We start from the raw sequence: 27,941 nt of genomic DNA on the forward strand, positions 1-27,941 counted from the left end.
CTTTGTACAGATGGCTTGTGAGTGCTATAAATAGGCTTAAAAACTCAAGCACATTCTTTAACCACACAGACATAAGACTGGTATCGATCTTCTAATCTCTGATTACTGAATACATGTCCTAAAATGTCATTTGTAACGTATTCCATTAGATTATTCACACTAAGTAAAGTATTACTTTGGATTACTTTTGGAATACTTCAAAATCATTTTGCTGAGCTCATTTGTCTGGGTCTTATATTTCCATGCCAAAAACACACCACAGCTTCCTGGCTTCCTGGATGTTTTTTTTTCATCTATTCATGGGATATGTGTGCCTCATATAAATTCTATACCTTGTCCTAACAGCAAGTGAGCTTCGCTCTCTGTCCCCACTGACACTGATAAGTATGCACATCCGTTACATGATGTAAATAAAGCATGGAGGCTAGGTATCATCTCTGCACTCAACTGGTAAAGGACCAGAACTTTTGTGTCAGGGAAATAAAGACATCTTCATTATATAAAAATAATCAAACAGTTTCAAAGTCATTCAACACTTTATTAAACTATCTTTTAATGAGCAGAAATTCAGTCATACAAAACATCTTTTTTAACTGCTTCAGAAGCCTATTTACTAGGGATGCACCGAAATGAAAATTTGTGGCCGAAGCCGAATAATATTAAACGCTTGGCCAAATACCGAGTACTGAATACAGAACCGTTTTTTAGTTTTTCATTAGCTTTTGCAGATGAACCCCCTCCAGATTAGTGTTGTCATGGTACCAAAATTGGGACCCATGGTACAATACCAGTGAAAGTATCATGGTTCTGAGTAGTATCACGATACCACAGCAAAAATGAGGCAGATGTGCCTTTTGTCATTTATAAAAAGATAAATCACTTTTCTATAATACATCAATGATATTTCAATGGAATAAATTACTTATTGACTTATTCACACTTCAAAAACAGCATCAATAAGTGATAAACATGGGGGGGGTCAAAATAAAATAAATAAATGAAATAAAAATCAACCAGCCACCCTCCTCCCCTGACAAGTCCCTTGATAAGTAAAGAACAGTCCCTAAAGTGCGGTGAGGTTTGTGGACACAAAGAGAGAAATGTGAACGGCTCGTTTCTCCTCTGATACGCCACATACTGTGTGCCGCCATGGCTCGGCTGTTCAGGTACTTTTCGGCAGTCATGACAACAAGTTATTCACCTGGAGCTGGACTTCTCCATCGCCAGTAAGCCGTTATCATGTGCCGCCGTATTTGACAGGAATACGTATTCCTGTCCATGTGTGTGACCCCTGTTCAACCCACAACTGGCGGGATTCGCCATTTCATTTCTGCTGCTGGTTGAAATCTGTACTCACACAGCATGCTGAATGATTTATTTTGCCCGCACAAAACTATTTTTAGTCGCCAATGCGAGTGCGGTGACGGACGGAGTAAAATATCAACACTGCTGACATTTTACTCTGTCCGTCACCGCACGCTGTTTGATTGCGTTATCAAAACACGCCGCTATTATTCAGCCTTGCTTTTCACTTATTCCACCGAATACCGAATGTGTGTTTTTTTGCAATATTCGGCCGAATATATTCGGTTACCGAATATTCGGTGCATCCCTACTATTTACTACATATAATTTATCAGAATTAATAATAATAACTGATATCTATTTTATATTGCTGTGAAAACACACAACACATTTCTCCTCCAAATAACTGTAATTATTCATCTTTCTCACCAAAAACTGCATTTTACAACATTTGAACGCATCATCATAAACTTTCTTCGATTCATCTCACCTCTCTCATTTTTCCTGAAAAGAGTTTAAATGCATCCCGATGTAACTCAGTGCAACCTTCGTTCTGCTAACAGCTGGTTCTAACTAGCTCTCCCGCTGATTTCAACACAGATTTGTTGTTTGCAACGTAGCATTATCAGGTAAAAAATAGGGAGCTTCAATAGTAATTTAGATTCAGGATTTTTGTACACAAACATCTATATGCCAATGTCAATGTTTATTTTAGCTGGTTGGGTGTGCTTATGGTTCACTTATAGCATATATTAACATACTTTTAGGCTTTTCTTTGCAGTCATTTTATTTTATATTTTATATTACTTGTGTTAGAGCTGTATATTTTTATTTCGTATTTTTGTTCTATGTTGTCTGTCTGTAACTTATGTCGCCCTTTTGGCCAGGACACTGTTAAAAAAGATATATGTTCAGCCTGAAGAAGTGCTGGAACCTCTGCCCCCAAAGCCAGCTCAGTGGCTCTAGTGGTAGAGTGTCTGCCCCAACACTGGGAGGTCGTGGGTTCGATCCCCAGCCGGGTCATGCCAAAGACTATAAAAATGGGACCCATTGCCCAAGTGTGGACAAGTGCATGTACTTATACAATTTCATTGTGTTCTGGAACACTTGTTATTAGCGGGAATGCAATTCATTTGCTCTCCTTACCACCAGTTTAACTAATCGCACTGTAGACACTCTAACCCAAACCATTGACAGTGTTTCCCCTAGGTTTACAGCTTTGGGGGGGGAATAACAAATCAAAAAATTTTGCTCATATTCGGTTCAGGTTCCACCCACTTGACATGCTGCTGTGTTGTACTATGGCTTATTCAAGAGCTGGAATTTGTTATTTATGTGACAACGCCTGAACGCATCACAGACTGTGTGCGTTTAATGTTTAGTGTCAGACCTATTTAGATTTTTTATTCTGTCCAAACGTGAATGTTTCTGTACTCAGGCAAATGCACAAAGTCACATTTCTGTGCTCCAGCCAGTAACCTATATCAAATATATCAAATATTCAGAATTTGACGTCATGAGCGACTTGAGCTGCTTTCGCTGCCACAAACATTTTATCAGCGGCACTGCTAGAGCGAATTCAGCTATTCTGCAGCTCTGGCAGCTTTTGGTGTGAACATACAGTAAAAAGTAAAGGTTACACCTGCTTAGCATCAGCACATTGGCATTGTCATTGTGAGCACATTAGAATCATGGCTGTGGTAAGCATAATGATGTTAGCATTTAGCTTAAAGCCACACTGCAGGCTCACAGAGTTGCTACCATGACTGTAGACTCTCAGCGTTAGTAACCATTTTTGGACAACAATGGAGCCCCATGGCACAGGGGAATTAGGTTTTGGATACACACACAATACTTGATAGCAGGATCAATTCTTATTAGTTTGGGTCTTTTCATGAGAAACCGCTAAAATAAATCCTTGAACTGACATGAACATTTATCAACCCCTTTCATGTGAAATGATTGAAAAAAAAAACAGATATCGTGAAATTGTTTTAATAGCTAAGTAACCGGAATATTTACATTCCAGCAACATAAAAAACACCTTAAGTAACTGTGGGTCTACCTATAGCCTATTCATGTACATTTTAATGTAATAGCATGTGGTTGGAAAGTCAACATATCATCTCAGGCGTCACTGTACATTGGCGAGAGGGGTTTAAAGTGGCCATTTTTACTCATGTTGTCCTCCAAGCAAGTAAAAATAAAACAGAAGTACTATGAAAACACCTATCCTTATTTCAGGATGGCTACTATTACTGAGGGGGTACGTTAATCTGACTCAGTTAAGTTTTCAGTCTGTTCAATTCAATTCAGCCATTTTTCTTTCTTTCTTTCTTTTGTAGCAGCAAAATATATCTAGTGGACTGAAAAAGCTATAGATTATAATATTATTATAATTTGTATTTATAATAATTAATTGTAATTTATAATTTGTATTTATAATAATTAATTGTAATTTATAATAATTCATATAATAAAAACACAATAGTTAGCACTGTGTGGCGATACAATATTACCACACAAAAATATCACAATATTATGCTGTATCGATTCTTTCTCCCACCCCTAGTAAGTTGAGCCATCTGGGGGTAAACTGACCATCTGTCTTTTTAAACATAATTCCAAAAATATTTGACCCATTTTAAAAATGTAATTTGTTTGTGCATGTTTTTTAATTTTGCCAAATAGTCTTATGTTTTAGGGTGGCACGGTGGTGTGGTGGTTAGCACTCTTGCCTCACAGCAAGAGGGTTGCCGGTTTGATCCCGGGCGGTGCGGAGTTTGCATGTTCTCCCCGTGTCAGCGTGGGTTCTCTCTGGGCACTCCGGCTTCCTCCCACAGTCCAAAGAAATGCAGATTGGGGACTAGGTTAATTGATAACTCTAAATTGTCCATAGGTGTGAATGTGAGCGTGAATGGTTGTTTGTCTCTATGTGTCAGCCCTGCGATAGTCTGGCGACCTGTCCAGGGTGTACCCTGCCTCTCGCCCGATGTCAGTAGCTTTTGGTCTCCTATATAACTGGAATATGATTTGCTATAGACCCTGTTAGCTGGTGTGTCTGCTGGACACAACACACCTGTCATGGGGACAGTCACAGCATGTTGCTGAGGACAAAATGTGATGTACAGATCTCATGGCAGCCTTATGTCCCATTGGGGATGAAGGGAAGTTTTTCAGATACCCCTACCCCAAGTGCAACAAAACACAACCATGTTTTTTTCATAATTCTGATATGTCCCCTTCAGCAAAATCAATGAAAGTGATAACTCACTTCATAGGCATGAAGTCCTGCTCTCTGCCTATTACCTGTTGGGGCAGCTGTTCCTGCTGAGTCACAGATACAATTTAAATGATTCCCAAAAATAATATTACTTTGATGAATGTGCTGAGTGGAGAAGCACAGCAATAGACGAACTGCACTCATTTGAAATAACAGTAATTCAACATTGCTATTTTCAAGCTAACTTACAAAGTGATACTGATTTTCCACTATGATCTCACAATGAATATTCCTAATGTAACGTTAGCTAACTTAATATAGATTGTGTCTGAAGACATAGCATACACTGTTTTTTGGAGGGGGAAATCTTATGTCCTCCATCTTCTGTAATTTAGGGGAACTGGACATTATTATTTTTTCTGCTGAGCTGCTGGCTGGCTGCTTGGATCTGTTTGAATGAGAACATGAGACGGGAGGGAGTGACGGAGCTTGAGCCAGAGCTCTTCTGCGTGGTCCCAGTATGTGCAGTTTCTATTTTTTTGTTTGTTTGTTTGTTGGATTTGTTTGTTTTTTGTTATTATTTTTTTTAAAATATAACATTAGCTTTTGGATGGGGCTTGTACATGATGCGCGCCCGCTGATTTTCCACGTATTTTAGAAATATAGCTGCTTGTAAAACTCATGATGTTGTCACTGTCTCCTCCTTGTGCATGTGTGTGACAATCGTGTTGTATTCAGCTAGCATTAAAATCAAAGTTAGTGGTGTAGTGAGGAGAAATGTCAAAAATTAGATTTACTGTTAACAGATTGTTAATAGATTGGCAAATTATTTTTTGTTCTCTCCGCTCCATATTGAACCTCCCATTGTATGGCCATGTGTCCCACATTTTGTTGACTGACTTTTCCAACAAATGTTTAAAAAAAATTTCTTGAATCTGTCATGATTAAATAAAATTTCTGATTGAAAGTTTCTACTAAAAAGTAGTTCTTTTAGCCTGTTTGAGGTTATTTAGGGTTTTAATGTACTGTGTGAGGTTATTTTTGTTAAAAAAAAAATATATATATATATATCATTAATGAATATTGTCTATCACATTACAAGCAAAAAAAAACATGTAGCAGATTTTCATTTTGGATCGCCACTGACAACAATTTAAAAAATGGTCCAATATTGCATTCTGAAAAAGGGCGGGGGACATGTCCCCCTTCTCCCCACACCCCTGTTTGTGTGTAATTGTGTGTGTGCGCAGGAGTTATGTCAACAATATCAATTTATCAATACATATTGATTTTGAATATTTGAAATGGTTTTATACTCCTTTTCTGCAGTATGAGTACACCGGAACCAGCTGAGCTTTACTATTCTCTCTTATTGTTAATGTGTACTACAGTCACTCTGCTGTTGTCTGCTACTAACCAAGAAAAGAAAAGTTATCATTGTCATGTCATGCCTTGTTATATTGGTTTTAAAATAAACATTTTTAACTGTATGCCCTCAAAGTCCATTTTTCCTCATGGTACTGAAAACAGTATCACATATTGATATTTTCCAAGGTACTGAAGTTAGAAAGTCCAGTATTGTCACATCACTAATGTGCAGTCAGTGTCTTTGTAACATTAACGGGGTGTTTTTCTTTCGGCAACTCTACTACTTTAAAAAACATCTTAAAAATACATTTTAAGGGGGAGGGTCAACGGGCAATACACTGGTGGAAACCCTGGTACCTTCTCTGTGAAGACCCCTCCCACTGTTCCACTGTACCCTAATGTTTTCACTTCCTTATTTTTCTATGCACCTCTGCAGGGGCGATCTATAAATATTTCTGTCTTTCGCCACCGATCTGATTTTTCACCCTTGACATCAAAGGCTGCTCTCTCACTTTCTACCAGGGTGTTGAGCCCCAGTTGGTTCTTCTCTTGTAGGTCCTTGGCCTGATAGCTTTTCTACAATATTTAACATGTGATAAACCTGTTAAAATACCATGTTATGCTTCCCAGACTTAATCAACTTCAGTACCTTATGGTAGGGTAAGTTGAACCACCCCAGTTGCCCATTTTTGTTGAATTTCATTTGTGACATCAGGTGACCAAAATTCTATGTCAGGGCAATGTCTAATGCCGTTAATTTCATGGAGAATACTGTCGACAGATGACACTGATATTTTGTGGGTTTTGTGTTGTTAAGTAACCAAAATCCAACATCTTCAAAATGTCTCATGCCAATGTCATTCTGAAGTAGAATAATGACATTTAGTCATAAGTTATGGAGACGTCCAACATTTATGTTCATAATGCTAACATCCACACAGCATGAAATTCTAATGTAGTTAGACATTTAAAATATCATCAACCTTAGGAATGCACAATATTGGATTTTCTGCTGGTTTCCAATATACCAATATATATCAACTTATTTGGCTGATAACCAATATCAATATCAATATATCCACTTTAATCCCCACTTAATTTGAGTGAATACCAACTCTTTTCTGTAGTGCAATTAACATCATATTATGCATGCATACTCATATTGTGATGGCCCACCAGCAGATGGAGACTTTTCAATGTATGCAATATTCATTCATTGTGCAAAATAAGAAAAACCATGTTGAGTCAACCTGATTTTGACTGCAGCCAATATTTAAAGTCTGTCCGACATTACAGTCAAAAGTCTTTCTGACATCATATTGACATCCGGTGCCAGGAGGAGCAGGAGTGGCTCAATTTATGCCACAGCATTTGACTCACTCTGCCCCATAGCCACCATTTTGGAAAAAAATGCCCAGTTTAGCAACTCAGGCTTATCTTTGGCTAAATGATTCACATGGTGTTATACGCTGGCAAATCACCAACATGGATTTTTAGACCTGGTTAAATTTGCTTTGATGTAACAGTCCCTTCACCTGACATGCAGAAAATTTACTCTGACAAGCCAAAAATTTCTGTGTGTGTGTGTGTGTTGTGTGTGTGTGTGTGTGTGTGTGTGTGTAAATAAATACTTATAATAATCCCAATTGTTTCTCACCATCACAGCCATCTGATGAGTGCTTCCTGAATTTACAGTCACATGACAACAAATGTGCACAGTTGCCTAGAAACAGGGGATGGGTCAACTTACCCACTGGCTCATTTGACCCCACTCTCCCCTACCTGCAGCTGCGGTCCAACACGGAACGGAGCTCATGAAATAGCCTACATCTGAAGTGCTGGATTTGGCTTATTTTGGATTTACCTGCCATGTGTCAGTTAACGCCTTGAAGACAAACAAACGTGCACATACGCGTGCGCGAACACATGCACCACACGCTGCACTGGTGGTAGGATGCACGCGCATCTAAGCCCATACACAAATATAAAAGATGAAAATGTTGACATAATTAGAACACTGCAGCGGCCGCCGTACAGCCAGGAGGCCTCTCCTCACTGAGAGCAGCACAAGGTGGGCAGAAACAGAGAGGCCCTCCTCTGTAGGAGGAAGACACGGGGGACGATGGATGTGCGAAGGAGAAAAGCCAACAGTGGGAATGATTTGGACAGACGAATGAACGGGAGTGGTAAGGATGAGGGGCGATGACAGAAAAGACAATCCTACCGATCTGGACGCTCGGAGATCCGCACAACGCCTCGCGCCATAAGAATGTCACCACAAACAGCAGCTTCATGGTCGTGTTCAGGCTCCTCACGCGACGCCACATCAGCCTACGGTAGCGGTTCCTACCAAAACATTACCTCCATCACACACGGTGCGAGCTCATGGCGTCATTCCAGGTCCGCTCAGAAGCGTCTCGAGCTCTGCAGATGCCCTATCCTCTGTCCTGAGATGCGCGTGCCGCCGCCGCTGCTGCTGCTGCTGCTGCTGCTGGACTGGGGGCGCGCGCCGCGCCGAGGATTGCCCAGGAATACCGATGAGGCACGAGAAGGAACCGAGAGCAGCCGACAGCTAAACGTAAAACTGCGTTTATGAGACCAAGACGAGGCTCTAGTAACCTGGCAGCAGGCCTACAGTAAACATCAGCGCAGGGATGACAGATGCACAGATTAGCACAGTCTATTCTGTATCAGATTTTATATTGATCTCACCTGATGTCACAGAACAGGTCTCTGAATAGGCTGCCAGCGAAGTCTCTGTTTGGTCTCTTAGGTGGCACACAGTGGCATGGTTCATAGCAGCAAATAAGAATAATAAAACAGTAGGCTTTGACATATGCGCACAGCCTACAAAAACCCCTGTAGTCCAATAATAACGTAGCCTACACAACTAGCTTCCCTTTACACTGTTTTTTCATTTCCAAGCAAAAAACATTAGTTACACTACCTACAACATTAAAATAAAGGTTTCACGTAAAGAATGGGGGGGGGGGGGATAATGGACATTATCAAAAATGTGATGTGATAAGGGCAAAATAAGCATATTTTGTTATTGGGATATTTATTCCTATAAAGATGATTAATGAATGGATATGAATTTATTTAAATAAATCTGATTTTGTTGGGGGCGGCACGGTGGTGTGGTGGTTAGCACTCTCGCCTCACAGCAAGAGGGTTGCCGATTCGATCCCGGGCATGGGAGCCCTTCTGTGCATGTTCTCCCCGTGTCAGCGTGGGTTCTCTCCGGGCACTCCGGCTTCCTCCCACAGTCCAAAGACATGCAGATTGGGGACTAGGTTAACTGATGACTCTAAATTGTCCGTAGGTGTGAATGTGAACGTGAATGGTTGTTTGTCTCTATGTGTCAGCCCTGCGATAGTCTGGCGACCTGTCCAGGGTGTACCCTGCCTCTCGCCCGATGTCAGCTGGGATAGGCTCAAGACCCCCCGCGACCCTCAAGAGGATGAAGCGGTTAGAAGATGAATGAATGATTTTGTTGGGTCAACTTGTGTAACTTGTAAGTATTTATTGTGCTCTTAGAACTGTACTAATACTAGCATTTCAGGCTCTGTAAAAACATGATCAGTTAGTTTAACCAAGCTCATATTCTGATAATCATCCATATCCACTGATGTATACAGTAGTCCCATATACTGGGAGAAAGGGAGGATGATGAGGAGAATTGGGAATCTGTGAGAGGCGAGAGATGAGAACGTGAGTGGACATAACATGCCTGAGACCCTGAAACTAGAAGTAGCATTAACTAACAGCAAAGCAGTGAAAAGGAGGGTGATGGCTGGCTCCATGTACTATCAGCTGTTTAAGAGAAATAAACAGTAAAGGTAAGCATATGATTCTCTGTGTAGTGCTTTTTGAATGACTTGGTGATGGTGATGAGCCTCTATTAAATCGTGAAATAAGTTGGCAATCTCAAGCGCTCTGTGGGCATGATTTGCACACGTGCAATTAAAAAAAAAAATCACAACTGATTGTGTCCCCCCCCAAACTTGTCATCAGATCATTTAGTTTTATTATTGATTTTTTTGTCATTGTATTTTTATCCTAAATCCATTTTTGAAGTGGGGTTGTATGAGGCACCTATCCACAGTTGGTTCATACAGTCGGGAGCATAAATATAGACAGCGCAGGCAGTGTGGTTGCACTGAGGTCCACTGGATGGGGGACCCTTAAGAGTGATTCACATTGCCACCTCAAAAGTACAACACTGGTGCCATTTGCTATTCATGCCCTGCCCTCCATTTCCTTTTTTTTTTCCTAAGTTTGTAGCAAATGATGTGCCTTCACACACACACACACACACATATATATACATTTGTATACATTATATATATATATATATATATATATATATATATATATATATATATATATATATATATATGTATATCCGCAGCACATGATAGCAGGTATAAGATGCAGGCAGGAACAACATATTGCAAGTGTATTGCATAAGCATATTGTAATAAGCCATGCCCTTTTAAAGCAATCATTTCCATTTTATGCATCACCCTAGAGGGTGCAAATTGAATTTCATACAAATCTCTGTAGCTGATTATGACTTAAACTTTTTGCATTTGTAGGGCCCCTAGTGGTCACTTTGAATTAAACTTTCAGAGTGTGATTCTGGTACTTATGTAGATGTATCCTACAAGTTTTGTGATGATTGGTTCAATGGTTTTGGAGTAAGGTCCATTTTTGTGCTAAGCCACGCCCTCTCTAAAGTTCATTGGTCAATATATTGAAAACGCAATGAGATATGAACAAGCATTTGATACCTTTTCATAATCTTGGTCCAATGATCATCCATGGAAAAAAATTTTATGAATCTGTCACAAATCTGTTTTTCAAAAAATTAAGAATGGCGGAAATTTTTTACTGTGATCCCTTATGTTTCTTGTGTGTTTTTCTTAGAGCACATTGAGCTGCACTGATAGGTCAAATTTCAAGTCAGTCGGACTTACGGTGTGAGGAGTGTGGCCTTTCAAAAACAGAATTTTTAGGCCTTAATTTTAGCACGCCCATGTGGCCAATTTGCGTCATATTTCTTGAGCTGCATTTGCATACAACTTCCAATCAATGGTGAAAATTTCATGTGTCTACAATGTACCATCTCACGGGAATTTGTGAAAACATTTCTGAAGGGAAAAAAAGGAGTCAAAGCAAAAACAATAGGGGCTGGAACCCTAACCAGATGTGATCTTACATCTTACATTTAAATCAAATCTTACCCGCAGATGATACACAAGCTGTCAGAGGCACAGACTACATGAGTGCTTGTTACACACTGGAGGGATCAATTCAAAACACTGCAACCAAAATGTTTAGACTTGTCACAGCCTGCATTCTGCTCCCCTGCTCTCCCTGTGTTTTTTCCACTCTCCCTGCCAGCCACAGCCCCCTCATCAAGACAACTCCACTCACCTGTGCACACAGCTGCTTCTCATCAGCACTCCCTGCATTTAAGCAGCTGCTGCCTTTCCCTCAGGGCCAGATTATTCTTCAACCTCATGCAAGACTTTCCAGCACTCCTTACCTGCCTGATCTCCTGTTATCGACCCTGCTTGCCTCTGACCTGTCTACGTCGTCTGTTTCCTGGTATACTCACCAGGCTTCTTTCCCTGACCACGGGTTCTGCCTCAGCATCTCTGGTTTCTGTTTGCCTGTGGCTGTGTGGTGTTTTCCTGCGATGTTTCAGTGTGAGTGTTCCCACCTGCTTGTCAGAGACTATCTGTGAGACACCACACACTGCCTTGTGTGTGTGTCCTCCTTTCGCCTACCTCTCGGCTCCTCGATCCATCACCTGGTCTCTACTTCCCTGCTGCTCATCCCTCGTTGGCTCTGCTGCTTCACTGGACTGCTTTACTGGTTCCAGACCCCTTCCCTTCTCAAACCACATCATCAGTAAGCCCCTCTTTGTTACCTCTGCCTGTTGGCCAACTGAATTGTTCGGCCCGGCCCACTCCCTGGCTCTTGAACCCAAAGACTGTGTGTGGGCTCTGAGCCCTGAAGAATGAACTGGTACATAAATATCTTTGTCAGCTTAAGTTCTTTTGTACTCCATTCAGAGGAATAATTTGGAACTTTGAGAAACAGCCCTGTGAGAGAATTTCAAAACAGTACTGTATTATACTGTATACTTCTTACAGTGGATAGGGGAATACTTCTGTATGCTGCTGACCTTTGTGATGTCACACTGACAAAACATGTAAGGAAGAGTCCATACAAAGTAAAATATTGTTCCTTAACAATATTTGTTGTGCTTGTCTGCTTGTGACATTCTCCACTCTGTTAAAAAGCTCTCCTGAAGGAGAAGCAGAGAGCTTTTAACTCTGGAACTAGGGAGGAGCTGAAGGCCATGCAGAAGGAGCTACGGAGAAACATCAGGCAGCGAAAGGAAGGATATAAAAAGAAGATGGAGGAACAGCTGCAGCAGAGTGACGTCAGCGCAGTCTGGAGAGGTCTGAAAACCATCTCAGGACACAAACAACCGGACTCCCAGGCCAGAGGCGACCAGAAGTGAGTGAATGATCTGAAAATGTTCTTCAATAGATTTGATCAGTCTGCCCCTCCCCTGGCCCAGACATCAGACTCCTCCCCCCAACACCGGTGAACATCCAGGGAAAAGACATTGAGATGGTGACATCTTATAAGTACCTGGGTGTTCATCTTAACAATAAACTGGACTGGACTGATCACATAACAGCACTGTACAGGAAAGGCGAAAGCAGACTACCTGCTGAGGTGGCTCAGGTCTTTTTGAGTGCAGGGGGCGCTCCTGAAGACCTTTGACACTGTGGTGGCATCAGCCATCTTTTATGGAGTGGTCTGCTGGGGCAGCAGCATCTCGGCTGCAGATAGGAAGAGACTGGACAAGCTAAGAAGGCCAGCTCTGTCCTGGGATGCTCTCTGGACTCTGTGCAGGTGGTGGGAGACAGGAGGATGATAGCCAAGCTGTCATCTCTGAGGACTAACGACTCCCATCCTCTGCAGGAGGAGATAAAAGCTCTGGAGAGCTCCTTCAGCAATAGACTGATTCACCTGAAGTGTGTGAAGGAACACTATCGCAGGTCCTTCCTGCCTGCTGCTGTCAGGCTACATAACCAGCACTGCTCATAGTAAACTGCACCATGGACACTTTAAGGACATTATGGACACTTTATAAACACCACTATAAGCATTGTTGCCCCCCTTGTTGTCTATTTGCACATACAATATTCACTTTGCACTACATATGCTCACTTTTTATCCACTGCTCATTATTATTATCATTATTTATCCATCACTATGGTAAAACTAAATTGAGAGTGGAGATTCATTCTACATACATTACATCTATCGCATTAATAACTTTAATTCAGACAATGGATGCAACCTTGTAACAGCTTAGGTTGGGTTTACTGGCAGTCCAGCTTCTCTCACAGTCCTCCTTAGTATGAGCACATGATGAACTACAGTAGCACACAGTTACAGTATATCTGAGGTTACTTGTCTTTGCTTTTGTTGTTGTCTTCCTCGTCCTTTCTGTTGTCTTTCATATTGTGCATTGTTAGGATCCATTGTTCAAAAGCACATGGAGATGCCTTGAGGCCTGATTTATTAACCTCTGCAATTGGTCGGTGTGTTAACAATTTTGAGGCTTAGTGCTGCACTCAGAGAAAGGTGTTGTATTTTGTAAGGTTTTGCAGAAAGAGTTTTGAATATTGAAATATGTGGAAACAGGTGAATAGTGTTTATAGTTTGGGGAAATGGGCCTTTTGGCAGATGGAGTTATGATTTGGGATGTTTGGTTAAAAGACCCAGTGTGTAATCGATTGAGAAAAACTAATTCATAAGCATTATCATCACTTCCATTTTTGTAAAAATTCTTTGTTATTTCCACCTTTGAAACCACTTCCTTTAAATGATAAATGGCATTTTTTGTTGAGAATAATTAATGACGAATGTAATATGGGGAAATGATGAAACATGGTTCTGTTGTTACCATATCACAAATATTTTAATCAAATTGGCTTCAATTAAATCACTTGATAATTTATTACTCCACTGTCATTTCACATCCATGTTCACTGCACTATTTTTATATTCAGATGCATTTTTATCCCCTATATTTATATCAGTTACTTTTTGCTACTTGGAACCCATGACTTTATGTGTGTCCACAGGCACACATAAAATCCTCAAATTCGCACATAATGTCCTCAAATTTTTTACATAAAGCTATAGTGCGTAACTTCTGTCGCCTCCCAGCGGATAATGCGTTATTACAACTAATAAGCCGGCGGCACTTCCATGTACACAGAGTAACACTCGCCAGTTGCCACACACCGTACACAGAGTAACACTTGCCTTTGTGGTAGGATCCACTTCTGAACCGTGTCTCGGCCGCTTCTCCGCCATGTTGCTTTCTCTTTCTGCCTGTGCTTTACCTCTCCGCTCTTCCTCCCCCTCCCTTCTTGTTGTGAGGAAGCATTTCCTGTGTGCCAGCGCGGGAATGTCGCCGGTCTACACGCATACTAAAAATGATATATATTGAAAAATACCGCGAGATGTTAGAGGAGCCGATCGGCTTAATCAGCATTGTCATCTCCTTTAGTAGTGGCTTGGGTGAAACGGACATTTACGGACCTGTAGAAGTTAAGCACTATAGCAAAAATACAAAAACCAAAGTTTAAAAATACTCCATAACAAGTAAAAGTCCTGAATTAGCAGTTCATCAAAGTGGACCCAATTTTCGATACTTTGTATACCACTGAGTAGATTAATAGCACAGTACATCATATCATATAGACATATCATGTTTTTTTCCTGAGAAAAGTGACACACATGCAATAGAAGTTTTAAGCAGCATTAAAGTTAGTTGGTAACTTTTATGAAATTAGCTTTGTGTCATATTTGCTGAAACTGTCACTATATTTTGAAAGAAGTACATGAGACAGTCAGTCTGTGATAAAAACAAACAAACAAACAAAAATCATGTCCCTCCTCTTCTACTTCTTCTGCTGCCTCTACTAGCATTTGCTAAGTTGGTCCAGCTGGTGGGCAGTGCTTGGCACTCCCTTTAACTGTATCCAACATGGCAGCAGTGTCACAAACTTTCTCATTTTATTGCTAAACAGTACACTGACATATTCTAGTTTCTGAAAACATTTGAGGTGAGAAATAGAAAATGTAGTAACAGAATCTTGATTCATATTTGATCAGTGCTGCCTAGGTTGACAGTTTGACAGAGGTCCCACGACTGACATGACTGACAACTGCGTTAGAGACTCCTCAGCTCTGACTGGTTGTTTTCGTCCATGGACGGCAAGGCTATGAGAAATGCTACAAGGCAATAGAGTAGGCAGACGAGTATGAATTTTTTCATGAGTTATCTGTCTTATTTGGTGTTGTGTGGATATAGTGAGACCTTTAGCAAATTTGAAAACAAATATTTTGTATAAGAGTTACCAACTGTAGCTTTAAATGTAAATACATAACAATATGTACATCAAACACTCACTACATGTTACATCAAATTTGTGAAGAAAACTTTGTTTTTCTGGCATGCCTCCACTGTGAACGAAGAATTGACAAAGGCAAACATTCTTTATGAATTGAAGTCATTGCCAACCAAGCTTAACAACAGCTAAACTGCATCAAAACATCTGTTCAGAAACTGTCACACAACTGGTGCAGTATAATTCAAGTCTAATTTATCCAGTCTTATGCTCAGCACTTCACAAACACATGCATTTTCACAAGAATGTTTCACAGTCTATTCAGGATGTTGCTCTTGCAAAAATTAACATAAATTCAGCCAGTCCCCATGTATTCTGAACAACCTTGCAATTTTGTCCAGTCACTGCAACTTTACCACAAAGTTAATTATTTAAAATGGGTAAAATCTCATTTCACTGTAAAGCTGCGCGCAGCATATTGATTCACTCAGCCCCTCCTTACCCCTCTCTCACTCTGTTTATTACGAGACCACTGCTGCTGGAGTGTGAGCTCAGTGCCTGGGAAAAAGTCACACACACATAGTGAAATGGCTATTTGTTAGCGTCACAAGGCTAAGGTTACCAAACATTTATTAATGGGTTTCATGACAGAGTCAAGCTGTTTTTCTGTTGTTGTTTTTTTCTGTGTGAGATTGCTGGGACCATTTAATGGCTTGGTGTTGGATGTTAGCTGCTGCTGCTGTGTTAGCTCATGCTAACCGGGCAGAGAGACCAGCTCACAGAGGCTGTCCTTCACCACTGCTTCAAAAAGCAGCATTAGCTGATCATCGGTGATCAGCTGTCAGTGCAATCACTTTTTTAAAAAAAAAAAAAAAGCAGTGACATCAGGCATTTTGGGCTGCAAAAAAAAAACAAAATTAGCCTGCTAAATCCTGAAGGGAATGGTAGGTTACCCATTAGGAAGTGGGTATAGTATTTATTCCAGAGGTGCTTTGGCAAAAGGTGGGTATACTGTAAACAGCCACAAAAGAGGTGGGTATACCCTGTGTATGCCCTCCACTATACCACTGGTAACACACCTTGAGTGTACCCATGTACACTACTCTGCCGTATATGAGACTGTTAGTACTGACATGTTTTAAATCATAACACTTCAGCAAAACATGCATGTAGTGTTACGTGTAAACATACCTGCATACTTGTCCTCTTCACTCCTGGTCTGTCTTCTCCGTGGGCTTCAAAACCCCATGGGCAAATCTGTTATTTAGTAAAAGTGGATGTTGTTAAGCTGTCACTGCTATTGAGACTGGACAATGGAGAGGTGTATTTAATCCTTCAGCACAGGTTCCGTCCACCAGATTCATTTCAACAAGAAAAACTTTTGGATTTGACCAAAAAACTTTGGATTTGTAAAAACAACTTTGGATTTGCAAGCAGCGGTTTCAGATTTAATATTTTTAATCAGAAATTTATTTTACTTGCAATAAAATAGGTTCTGTAGTTTATGTGTATTAAAAGGCACTCCAATTAAAATGTTGTGATGATGAAATAACAAAGACGTGTTTGTTTTTGTAATTATTTATTTAATTATTTGACAATATATTTATTCATTTATACTTTGTATATTCTTATTTTCTAATGCCATATTTAGTTATTATTTGCCAATTTGGAGTTCTATAACTTTGAATAAAGTGTAACCAGTAATCCTACCCTCAGTGAAAAGCATGTATTACTAATGCACAGCGTAGGTGTATTGATGTCACCACAGCAGGGTTTAGTTTACATGAAACACAATGTCCTGTATCAGACTGAGACACACATGCAGTGCCTACTTAATGCCTGGATTTAAAGGGGACTCAAACCAGCAGCCTCGAGGTTTTGTAGTTCTGGTGATTTGCAGTAACTCTCAGGGACCACAGAGGTCTCTGCAGCTCTGCAAACATGGCTCTGAAATGTTGCGATTCTTGCTTTTAACAGTATATAGTTCAGCATATGAATTTGCTATGTCATTTGTAAGTTCAATGCAGTGTCAATGTGGTATCCTGTAGTCTCAACTACAAGATACAAACCACTTTCTTTTCATTCTGTTCTCCTCTTCTCCCCCTCACAGATAGACAGACCAGTAAACCACATTGAAGAAAAGGAAGGAGAAGGGGAAGAGGGCTCTTGCATAGAGGTCAATGCGTTTGGCAGCAGCAGGTATGACGGGTTTGGGTGGTGGGGGTTTCTTGTTGGCTTTGTTCTGGGATTTGAGGGCCCCAGACACTTCAACTGGTTTTCCATAACAGTCAAAGTTGGAAAGTTCAAAGTCTCGAGGTAAAGATCCCACGATGCTGAAGTCATTGGAGCGAAGGTCCGACTTGGAGGTACAAACTTTCTTACAGCGAGTTTCTACCACCTGCTAAAAGACAAAAATTCACTGAATAAAAATAAAATTACACTTGAACACATCACAAAGACTACAGCCAACAGCCCACCAGCATGTATGTTCTGTGCCTGCATGAGATGAAATAACTGTCCATACCAGCAGGCAGTGGTAGTCTGTATTCGTCATTCAAAAAGGAAACCAGAAGACCAACAGAACGGATTCAAGACGCTTTAACCAGTTAGCCCATTACAGAATGATATTTACCATGTGCTAGTGAACAATAATGCAAACACTTACCAACAATTTCTGCAACAAGTTTGATTTGATCTAACACCCTCTTGACTTTAGTTGTTTGTTTGCTTTTCTCACTTTTGTCTCTATTCTTGTGCGCTGAGCTGAACAGCCAATCAGAATGATTTCTCTCCCTGACAGGCTCTGCCATCCCTGATGCTGATTCCACATCCCACAGCTTGGGAAAAAAGCTAGCCAACACGTGCCAATGTTGCAGGACACACCACATAAAACTACAGTGACAGACACTCACTGACGGCCCAACATTGACCAATGGCAGACCAATCAGCTTGGTGTGTCGGGGCGCTTACGGCTTTCTAGTCTGCAATCCCCCAGGGGAACATGCTGGGATCATTGTTCTTTTATTATATATTAATGTTAAACAATTCCTGCTTTAGCGACATCTTTGTTTATAAGGATATAAGTGAGACTCAGTATTGGTAAAGTCAGTGCATTTCATGAGCAGGGCTTCTGTGACATTACCCAGCCCTGGAGTTGGGGTCATCACTCCTCAACAAATTTCAGCAACCAAATTCACAGTTTTAAAGCATTAAGTCAATAATCATGGTCAATAATCAATATGTTATACTTGAGCAGCATACTCTCAGACCTCCACATCATAGCCTAAATGAGCCTCACTTTCTTAATTCCAACCTGTTTGTATGTTAACTTGCTGAATTCTGTTTGGTAGATTATAGTGCTTTTCAATAATTTCTGTTTGACAGTTTCTATTGGATGAAATGGATTCCTCAGCTAGTACATGCTGTTCTCTATGGACTATGTCACATAGGAACTTCCCTGCTCCTGGGCCTTCTGCTGGGTTGGATAGGAGCCCCTCCTCCCCTGGGTCAGAGGAGGAGATAGACATTCTTGGACTTGGGCCCTTAGAGAGATGGGTTGGCCTCAGAGGGGCAGCAGGTGCCTGTAGAGGAGAATAACCAGCCGTCACCTCTCCTTCAGGAAATTATTGGCTGGGCTGCTTTGGCTCTGGGGCTTGACCTGCCAGCTGGTGAGGGTCCTGCCCCTTACCGTTTCAATGATGAAACAGGGGGGTGACCCACACAGTTCCTTGTGCTTCTCCTTTCTGATTTCGAGGAGGTGGTCAGGAGTCGGTTTACAACACCAACAGCAGGGCTGGCTCTGTCGTCGTATGTCTGCGGTTGACAATCGGGGGAGGATAGGCTGTGGGCCATTGCCCCCCATGGATCAGGCTTTGGCTGCCTTGGTGGCGAACTGCCCGATTAGAAACTGCAAGGTAATGGATAGCTTGTTGGGAAAAATGCATGGAGAACATGGCAGGCCAGACACAGCTGGCACACATGGGTGCCATACTGTCCCTGTACCAGCGCCATCTGGCTGGCCAGCTGGAGGAGTGTAGTGCGGATCTAATAGTCAGACTACAACATGTCTCCTTACTTCCAAAGCTCATGAGAGAGCACGATGAAACTGCTGGCAGTGCTATGGCAAGTTTTTGGGTGGCCAGGTGCCATCTCTGGCTGTCACATTCCATGCTGCAGCCAGAGGATAGGGCGTGTCTGCTCAAACTGCCTGTTGAGCCATCTGCCTTGTTTGGGCTTGATGCATCCATGATGATTCAGCAGGGCCAAGAAGCCCCTCACTATGCTAAGGAGGTGTGCTGATGCAACATCACCCCCAGCCTTCCCTTGCCCTCAGACAGCATGGGAGGCTCTGGGGGCAGACCCCTGGGTTGTTTCAACAATGACCCAGGGGTATCGTTTACAGTTCTGAAGCACTCTTCCTTTGACAAGGGTGGCTGCATTTTCCATTATTGCAGACCACCAGTACAGGGAGGTCTTGCAAATGTCTTGAAATCTACACTCTCATGGTGAAGTCAGCTATCAGGGAAGTGAAGAAAGAAGATCAGCAGGCAGGGTTTTTTTCTCGCTATTTTCTTGTTCTGAAGTGGGACAGGACACTCAGGCCTGTATTAGACCTCAGGTGGCTGAACAAGTTCCTCAGACCTCTGAAGTGCAAAATGTTGACTGTGTCCAGGGTCAAGCAGGCTGTCTGGGTAGGTGACTGGTGTGCAACCATTGGATGCCTATTTTCAAATCCCAATCTGGGAGGGGCACAGGAGGTTTCTCAGGTTTGCCTTCAAGGAAAAACCTTTGAATTCTGTGTCCCTCCCCGACATCTCACTGGCAGCCCACACCTTCACCAGGTGCATGGATGTGGTCTTGGGGCCCGCGGTGGCCTGTTGGATCACATTCAGGGTCTGGGGCTGCGCATCAACGAGAAAAAGTGCAGTCTCCAGTCTGCACAGGCCACCCAGTTTCTAGGCATGTGGCTGGATGCCAGAGCTGGGTTGGTGATGCTGTCACAGGAGAGGCAGGTTTCAATCAGGATCTGCCTCTCTCATTTTCGGCTGGGTGCCAGGGCCACATGGCGGCTGTGTTCCCGTCTCTTGGGTCTTCTGGCAGCCTCGGTACAAGTGGTGCCATTGTCGCTTCTGCACATGCGTCCAGAGGCATCTCTTCAGCCTGGGGCTCTGTCCACAGAGACAGCTGCAGGCAGAAGAGCTCATCACCGTGCAGCTTTGTGCGGACCTCAGGTGGTGGAAGGATCCAGCCAACATCTCGAGGGGGAGTATGCGTGGTCCAGTACTGTGTTGCCAGGTGCTCTCTATGGATGCATCCCTGAAGGCGTGGGGCGCACTCCATGAGGGCAGGGGCACCAGTGGGGTCGGGAGTGCCCACTGGAAGGGCTAGCATATCAGTGCTCCAGAATTGAGAGTCATTCACCTGGCCCTCCAGCATTTTCTCTCAAGCCTGCAAGGCTGTCATGTGCTGGTAAGACCCAACAGCACAATGGCAGCAGCATATGTCAACACGCAAGGGGGCCTGGGCTCCCCAAACCTCTGCAGAATAGCACACAGGCTGTGGACCTGGGCATGGACACAATTCCTGTCCGTCAGGGCCATCCACGTGCCTGGATTGGTGAACCAGGGGGTGGACCTACTCTCCAGGGGAGGCCCAAGTACAGGGGACTGGAGGCTGCACCCGGAGGTGGTCGGGGAGATCTGGCACTGCTTCGGCAGTGGCCGACCTGTTCTCAACCAGAGACAATGCCCATTGCCCACTGTTGTTTTCCATGGGGTGGGACTCTTCCCCCCCTGGGCGTCGATGCCATGGCACATCAGTGGCCTCAAGGCCTGCTGTATGCATTTCCCCCATTCACTCTCCTCCCAAACCTGCTACAGAGAGTTCAGAAGGAGGACGTTCAGCTGATCCTAGTGGCCCTGAACTGGCCCCACATGACATGGTTCTTGGAGGTGGGGCCTCTCCTGGCCGGGAGGCCATGGGAGCTCCCCGTCTGACGAGTCAGGCCTAGGGGGCCCTGCTCCATCCCTTTCCACAGGGGCTCAAACTTTGGGCCTGGCCCCTGAGAGAGCCGGTCTGCTAGGCTTGGGACTTGCGCAGTCAGTGATTCAGACCAGTGCTCGGGCACTGTTTACGAGGGCTGCATACTCTCACCGCTGGTAGCTCTTTGCATCATGATGCACAACTAACCAGATCAATGCACTGACATGTGCAGCCCCAGAGGCGCTCCAGTACCTGCAGGGGCTGCTTGAGGCGGGAAAATCACCTTCAACCCTTAGAGGCATGGTGGCAGCTATCAAGGCTGCTCATACAGGAGATTATAGGCTTGCAGATGGTGACTGCAGCCTCATCTCTCAGTTACTGAAGGGTGTGCAGCGGCTTGCACCACGCACCAGGAGGCTGGCCATTCAACCGTAGGACCTGGGTCAGGTGTTAGCTGCCCTGCAGCAGGAACCTTTCGAGCCTCTAGAGTCAGTCAGCATTAAGTGTTTTTTCTCCTGGCAGTGACATCAGCCAAAAGAGCAGGGGAACTGCATGCTCTGTTAGTGGATGTCTGTTGTCATTTCTTGCACGATGACGCTGGTGTTATATCGCGTCCAAACCCTGCATTCCTGCCAAAAGTACTCAGAGACTTTCATTTGATTCAGTCGGTGGAATTGCGACCCTACAACCCCTCCAAGGAGGGTAGTGAGGGCCAAAAAGACTCAAATCTCTGTCCTGTTAGAGCCCTGAAGGTCTATGTCCGGCGCACTGCAGTGTTTAGAAAGACAGACCAACTCTTTGTCTGCTGTAGGGCCCAGCGCCAGGGCCAGCCGGTGTCGAAGGCTCGGCTGTCTCATTGGGTTGTGGAGACAGTTTGGCAGGCTTCAGAGGGGCTGGCATGCCAGTACCAGTGGGTGTGCGGGCACACTCAACATGAGGTGTAGCTACCTCGCGGGCCTTGTGGACCTCTCGGAGGTCCGTGCAGCTGCTGTATGGTCAAATCCATGGTCAAGTCCATCCACATTTGTCAGATTTTACTGCCTGAATGTGGCCACTGGTACCTCCTTTGCAGAGTGTGTGCTGAGTGCCACCAGACAATAGGCCATGTTCTTCCATGCCCCTGAGCTGGGGCCTTAGCCAGCCAGGGTGATGTCGTATATTATTGTCAGTGGCCTGGCAGCATGCTGGCCAACTGAACGGTTTTCCTGCACCCAACCCCTGCGCCCTTATGGTTGTGTCTGGTGTCTAGGCATCGGTACAGTGGCACACAGTGTTTGGCGGGTTCACAGACCATTGAATGCACAAGATGTTGTACATTTGTTTATAGTTCATTAGAGTTTTTTTCATATATACATAACTATTGGGTATTTTCTGTTGTTAATGTACCTGGTGGTGGGGACTTCTCATTTGATTACTGGGGGGGCGCTTATGGACCTGCATCTGCTCTGTCTCCTGGGGCCCCACGTGGTGTGTCTTAAAGGATTAAAAAAGGGAAAAACGCCAGCACTCTCAAAATTTTTAACTGTTTTTGGCCGTGCACCTTGCGAGTTTATTTAGTTTTTGAGAGTGCTTGCTTTTTCCTACGTGATTTTGTGTCTTAAACGGTTCGTGGGGAGATAATCTCGATACAATAGAGAATGTTCTTTTATAGTGTAACCTTGGTTCTCTGAGTGAGATCACCTCCCCAGGTTCAAGGCAGCTTGGTACCCATTCCAATCAATGTTAATCAGTGGGTGCATGCACAAGGTGGGGCTTTTATAGCCAGACGCATGCCGGCCACGTAAAGTGGTGTGTCTTAAAGATTATTAATTTTCCATGTCAATTACCCCAGATGGGGATAATTCCCATAGTTATGATTTAACTATTGGATGGGGAGATAATCTCCTCACTCAGTGAACCAAGGTTACAATGTAACTGAACATTAAAGCTGCATGAACACAAACATTAATGTCTTTGGTAATACATATAATTTATTATTGATTATTTTTCACTGACTGCTCAGCATGCTTCCTGTTGTCATTTATCCTTTGTTGTATTCTTCCTGCATACTGTTAGTTCACTTCTTTTGCATACTTTTTGCCCTCTACTTTTTTCTCTGTCATTGCTTTCTCCTAAAGTTGAGGGGAGGTTTGTTTGTATAAGCCTGTGGCTTCTTGACCTCTCCTGACACATTTCTTATTTTTTCTTTTTCACTATTTGGATATTAGGCAGTTTTATGTGTGTGCAAAATATGAAGTAATTATGGTCTTTTAACCAGTGCTAATGGCATTAATTCCAGCTGGATGTTATTAAGGCCTTTCCTTTACACTGATTTCTCTCTTTAGTTATTCTACACAGTTTGTTCTGCACATCAGCAGGAGTGTTGGATACTGACACATTTCACACAGTTCCATCAAATACCATAAATCACTTAAAACCTCTGACTTTGCATATAATTCCCTCAGGATTAGACTGATCCCACCCAGTCCGCCAGCGCGCCACAGGTGCACCAAGGGTGCCTGGCCACAAAATTACCATTTAGCACTTGGTAGGGTGCGCTTGACTGCAATCTGGCCACGCTGCAAAGTTCATTAAAATAGGGCCTCCAATGTTTTCTTGAGAGATGAAACAAACAACACTTTATGCAGAGACAGAAATAGCTGCTGTTGTCATACTTTACTATTACAATACTACATTGCATAAAATCCCACAAACTAAGTGGCAGGCAGCTCGTACTTATCTGTATGTTTACGAATCTGTTTTCTTTTCAGATTTCAGCAGCAGCTGAGCTTGTTACAGGTTTAAATATCCCTAATCATATGGATAAAATTTTTTATCCTGCTGTAATACCCCCCCGCTGAAAGTACAGTCTTGCACACATGCATGTGTATTTGTATATTGTATATTCATGAGCATATCATACATTTGTAGAAGAGTTGTCAGTTATAGATGTTTTTCTCTGCATGGAAAAAATAGAGGTGTGATGTGAGAGTATGAAGGTAAGTATGTTGCAGGATGTAAGAACTTGAACAAAAATCTGAACCTGTATGTTTAAATTTCTCTAGGAGCTCTCATGTTTTGTTTTTATATGTAACTTCCAATTCAGCTCATGTGAGTGAGTATCTTATACAAGTAAAATTTTTTTATCTTGTATGTTATATTTTCACTCAGAAAATATTCTAACACCTGTATTCTGAATGTGAAGTCATATTTACATAAATACAGTGACATTTCCTCATATTTACTTGAGTCTATTTTCAAGGACTAGTACCACACGGTGATTACAGCCTCTCGAATCACTGCAACTTAACAGATGTGTGCTCACAAAGCACACCTTGCCTTTCGCGACAGTTCTTGGGATAAATGTGTTTCAAACCTTGCACATGTGGGTGTGGAAATGAGAGAGCAGAGCAAGGTGAACCAATCGGAAATCGGGAGACAAAGCACTCTTTTGCTCTGCTGCCTGTGTTTTGTTTTTCCACACTACTTTAGATGACACCATGTACACTTCCATATGACGAAAGCCTCAGCAGCTGTGTTCCCATGGAAACCATGCTCACGCAGGTCTCCTGAAATACAACAGCTACAGTAGCTTGGAAAATAGTTATACTGTGGACCGAATTTGATGAATTCACTGTTTATTAGACCACAAGTCACAGCAGGCTGGTGGCCAGTGGCAGCACTGGGTCCAAGTTTGCTGATCCAGTGGGGAGTCGGGTTGGCTGGGATCAGAACACCAGCCCAAAGGATTTCAGCTGACTGAATTTGAGTTGCCATTGTTGTTAACTGTGGGTCCATCTCTGGAGCTACCACCTGCTCTCCTCCCAGTGAAGTCTGCTCCTAGCGGCTGGGAATGATATGGATGGGCCATGGGGTGCACTATATTTGTTGGTGGAGGTTTTCTGTGACTTTAAATTCAGCTCAGATGTGTGTCAATATTTTATACATATAAAAATTTAAACATGCAAGCACAGAATTTTGTTCCCCAAGTTCTCATATCAAGTCTACAAGCTTCAATTTTGCAACATATTTACCTTTATGAGAAAGTGCAAAAAGTATCAATTGCATGAGTCTCACAATCAATGCCTGCAAGTTGGCAGCCCTGCATTCCTAATGACACATAAAGTTATGCTGGGTATGGAGCTGCTTATTATTGCATTTAAGGGTAAACCTAAGCCATTGTTTTCTCTACTCAAAACGAGCTTAGAAAGAAGGAAACAGGCCCGACTCTATAGTGCCTCAATAACAGTTCCTGCTGGGGCACTAGTTTAGTGCCATCTTGTTCCTTAAAACTCAAAATCAATTGTTTCAGGATAATCAAAATAAGCTTGTAAGGGTTTATATATACATATACATATACATTTATTATGTATATATATATATATATATATATATATATATATATATATATATATATAAAATATATATTTAATGTATAATTTTCTCTGATAATAACAATACCATTCTCAGGGATGAAGGTGATGCTTACTGCAAACAATGTAAGTGACAGAAATACAACCCCAATTCCAAAAAGTTGGGACGCTGTATTAAATGTAAAAACAAAGAAACAAACGAAAGTAAAGAAACAAGATATTTGATGTTCAAACTTTTTAGTTTTTTGTAAATATACACTTATTCTGAAGTTGATGTTTGCAACATGTTCAAGGTGAGACAGGCACAACAAAATACTGGGAAAGTTGCGGAATGCTCAGAAAACACCTGTTTGTAAAGTCCCACAGGTTAAGTCAAAGCCATGCATCATGAACATCCAGACTGCAGACTTCACTGGGCCTGAGCTCATCTGAGATTAACTGACTGTGGAAAAGTGTGCTGTGGTCTGATGAGTCCATCATGGACGTCGTGTCCTCTGGACTAAAGAAGAAAAGGATCATCTATTGTTACCAGCTCAAAGTTAAAAGCCAGCATCTCTGATGGTATGGGGGTGTGTTAGTGCCCATGGCATCATGGGTAACCTACACATCTGTGAAGGCACCATGAATGCTGAAAGGTACATACAGGTTTTGGAGCAACATGCTGCAATCTAGATGACGTCTGGATTATACTATACGCAGGGATGTCCCTGCTTATTCCAGCAAAACAATGAGACACATTCTGCATGTGTCACAACAGCGTGGCTTTGTAGTAAAAGAGTGCAGGTACAAGACTGACCTGTCTGCAGTCCAGACCTGTCTCCTATTGAAAATGTGTGGCCCATTGCAAAGAGCAAAATCAGATGACGGAGACCCAGCACTGTTAGGCTGCTAAAGTCGTACATAAAGCAAGAATAGGAAAGACTTTAATTTTCAGAACTTGAGTAATTAGTGTTTTCAATTCCCAAACGCTTACTAAGTGTTGTTAAAAGAAAAGGTGATGTCACACAGTGGTAAACATGCACCTCCCACGTTTATCAGTTTGAAGATTAAATATAGTCTTTGGACTACATTAAATGTAATATAGATCAAACAGTGCATTCTGTTTTGATTAAGTTTTACACAGTGTCCCAACTTTTTTGGAATTGGGATTGTTTATTCATGCATGCTGCTGGTCCATTTGCCTGGGTTGTGTTTACCTGCAGAGTGTTGACATGTATGGGCGTTCCACCAGTCCCATTCACTGTGTTGTTAGTTTTATTTGAAGTCTTTTTTCCCTCTTTCTCTTGCAAAGCTTTCTCTTTCGTTGCCATTTTGGCTTTCTCTTCCTCAATCAGTTTGGGACTGTTGAGTATCACCTACAGCGAAAGAGACAGACAGAGGGGCAGAGAGGGATTTGAAGAGGGATAGAGAGAATGCATAAGAACAGATTAGTGGATTTTGTGGGCACACCTTGCCTACAGAGATACTAATAGCATTTGAAAGTTCAGGACACTTGATGTCCAAAGTTTTTCCCCACTCTCAGTGTTTGTCCTGTCAAGTTATATGTGTGCAGGCAGCAACATGAGTGGTGTAAGAATTTACAACAAAGTTTGAGACTTATCTTCGTCACTCTAGGCTAGGTGCACAATTACGAGTATTATGAAAATTGTTGTTCATTTGGTTGGCAAAGTTGCCCATCACCCCATCAGTACACACACAATAAAAGGGCAATAATAGTAATAAACTTGCTCTATATGTTCTTTGCACTGTAGTTGTTTCTGTGACTGATATCTTATATCTAATTTCAACAACCAGTCTAGACCTCATAATGCTAAGTAAGGTCAAAGATGACTTTGCCTCCAGTGGCGGTTCTAGCCTAAATGCCCACCCCCTCGAAAAAGGTCAAGTTAATTTTATCTTATTTTCTATATAGCGGCAGATCACAACAGAAGTCATTTAAGGTTACCTTTCCTATAGAACAGGTCTATACCTTGTCCTTTTATTAAACAAACTAAATAACCAAATGTTATTTATCTTATTTACACCACAGCATGTCATTTCTGTCTCTACGTGGTCGCGCCTTTACTAATCTCCTCTGCTCTCTGTATCACACACAGCGGAGGTCTGCCCAAATGCATGCATGCACACACACACACACACACATACACACACACACAGACAAGGGTGAGCACACTAGAGCCCAGCTCGGGCCGCATTTTCCTGACCGAACCCAACCCGAGTCCAACGCAGTTTGTTACCTGACATAGTTATTGT

The 27,941-nt window shown here is 42.4% G+C and overlaps 2 protein-coding genes across 6 annotated transcripts in view; both read right to left on the reverse strand.

Moving 5' to 3' along the window:
* LOC117255943 (glutamate receptor 2-like) overlaps positions 1-8,695 on the reverse strand; it is a 103,697-nt gene extending 95,002 nt beyond the window's left edge. The window contains exon 1 of one of the 4 annotated variants that reach the window (XM_033625207.2): positions 8,121-8,695. In XM_033625207.2, coding sequence (XP_033481098.1) covers positions 8,121-8,223 — 103 coding nt within the window. In that variant the 5' untranslated portion in view covers positions 8,224-8,695. The remainder of the gene's footprint in view (positions 1-8,120) is intronic. The other 3 variants (XM_033625205.2, XM_033625206.2, XM_033625204.2) reach the window with 3 other exon arrangements.
* An 8,143-nt stretch (positions 8,696-16,838) lies between these two features.
* LOC117254873 (glycine receptor subunit beta-like) overlaps positions 16,839-27,941 on the reverse strand; it is a 45,436-nt gene continuing 34,333 nt past the window's right edge. The window contains exons 10-11 of one of the 2 annotated variants that reach the window (XM_033623322.2): positions 26,885-27,043; positions 16,839-17,752 (exon numbers count right to left, since the gene is read on the reverse strand). In XM_033623322.2, the coding sequence (XP_033479213.1) occupies positions 17,459-17,752; positions 26,885-27,043 (453 nt within the window). In that variant the 3' untranslated portion in view covers positions 16,839-17,458. Of the gene's footprint in view, positions 17,756-26,884; positions 27,044-27,941 lie in introns of both variants that reach the window. The other variant, XM_033623321.2, reaches the window with a different exon arrangement.

The sequence above is a fragment of the Epinephelus lanceolatus genome, chromosome 3 (assembly GCF_041903045.1).
Source record: "Epinephelus lanceolatus isolate andai-2023 chromosome 3, ASM4190304v1, whole genome shotgun sequence".
NCBI lineage: Eukaryota > Metazoa > Chordata > Actinopteri > Perciformes > Serranidae > Epinephelus > Epinephelus lanceolatus.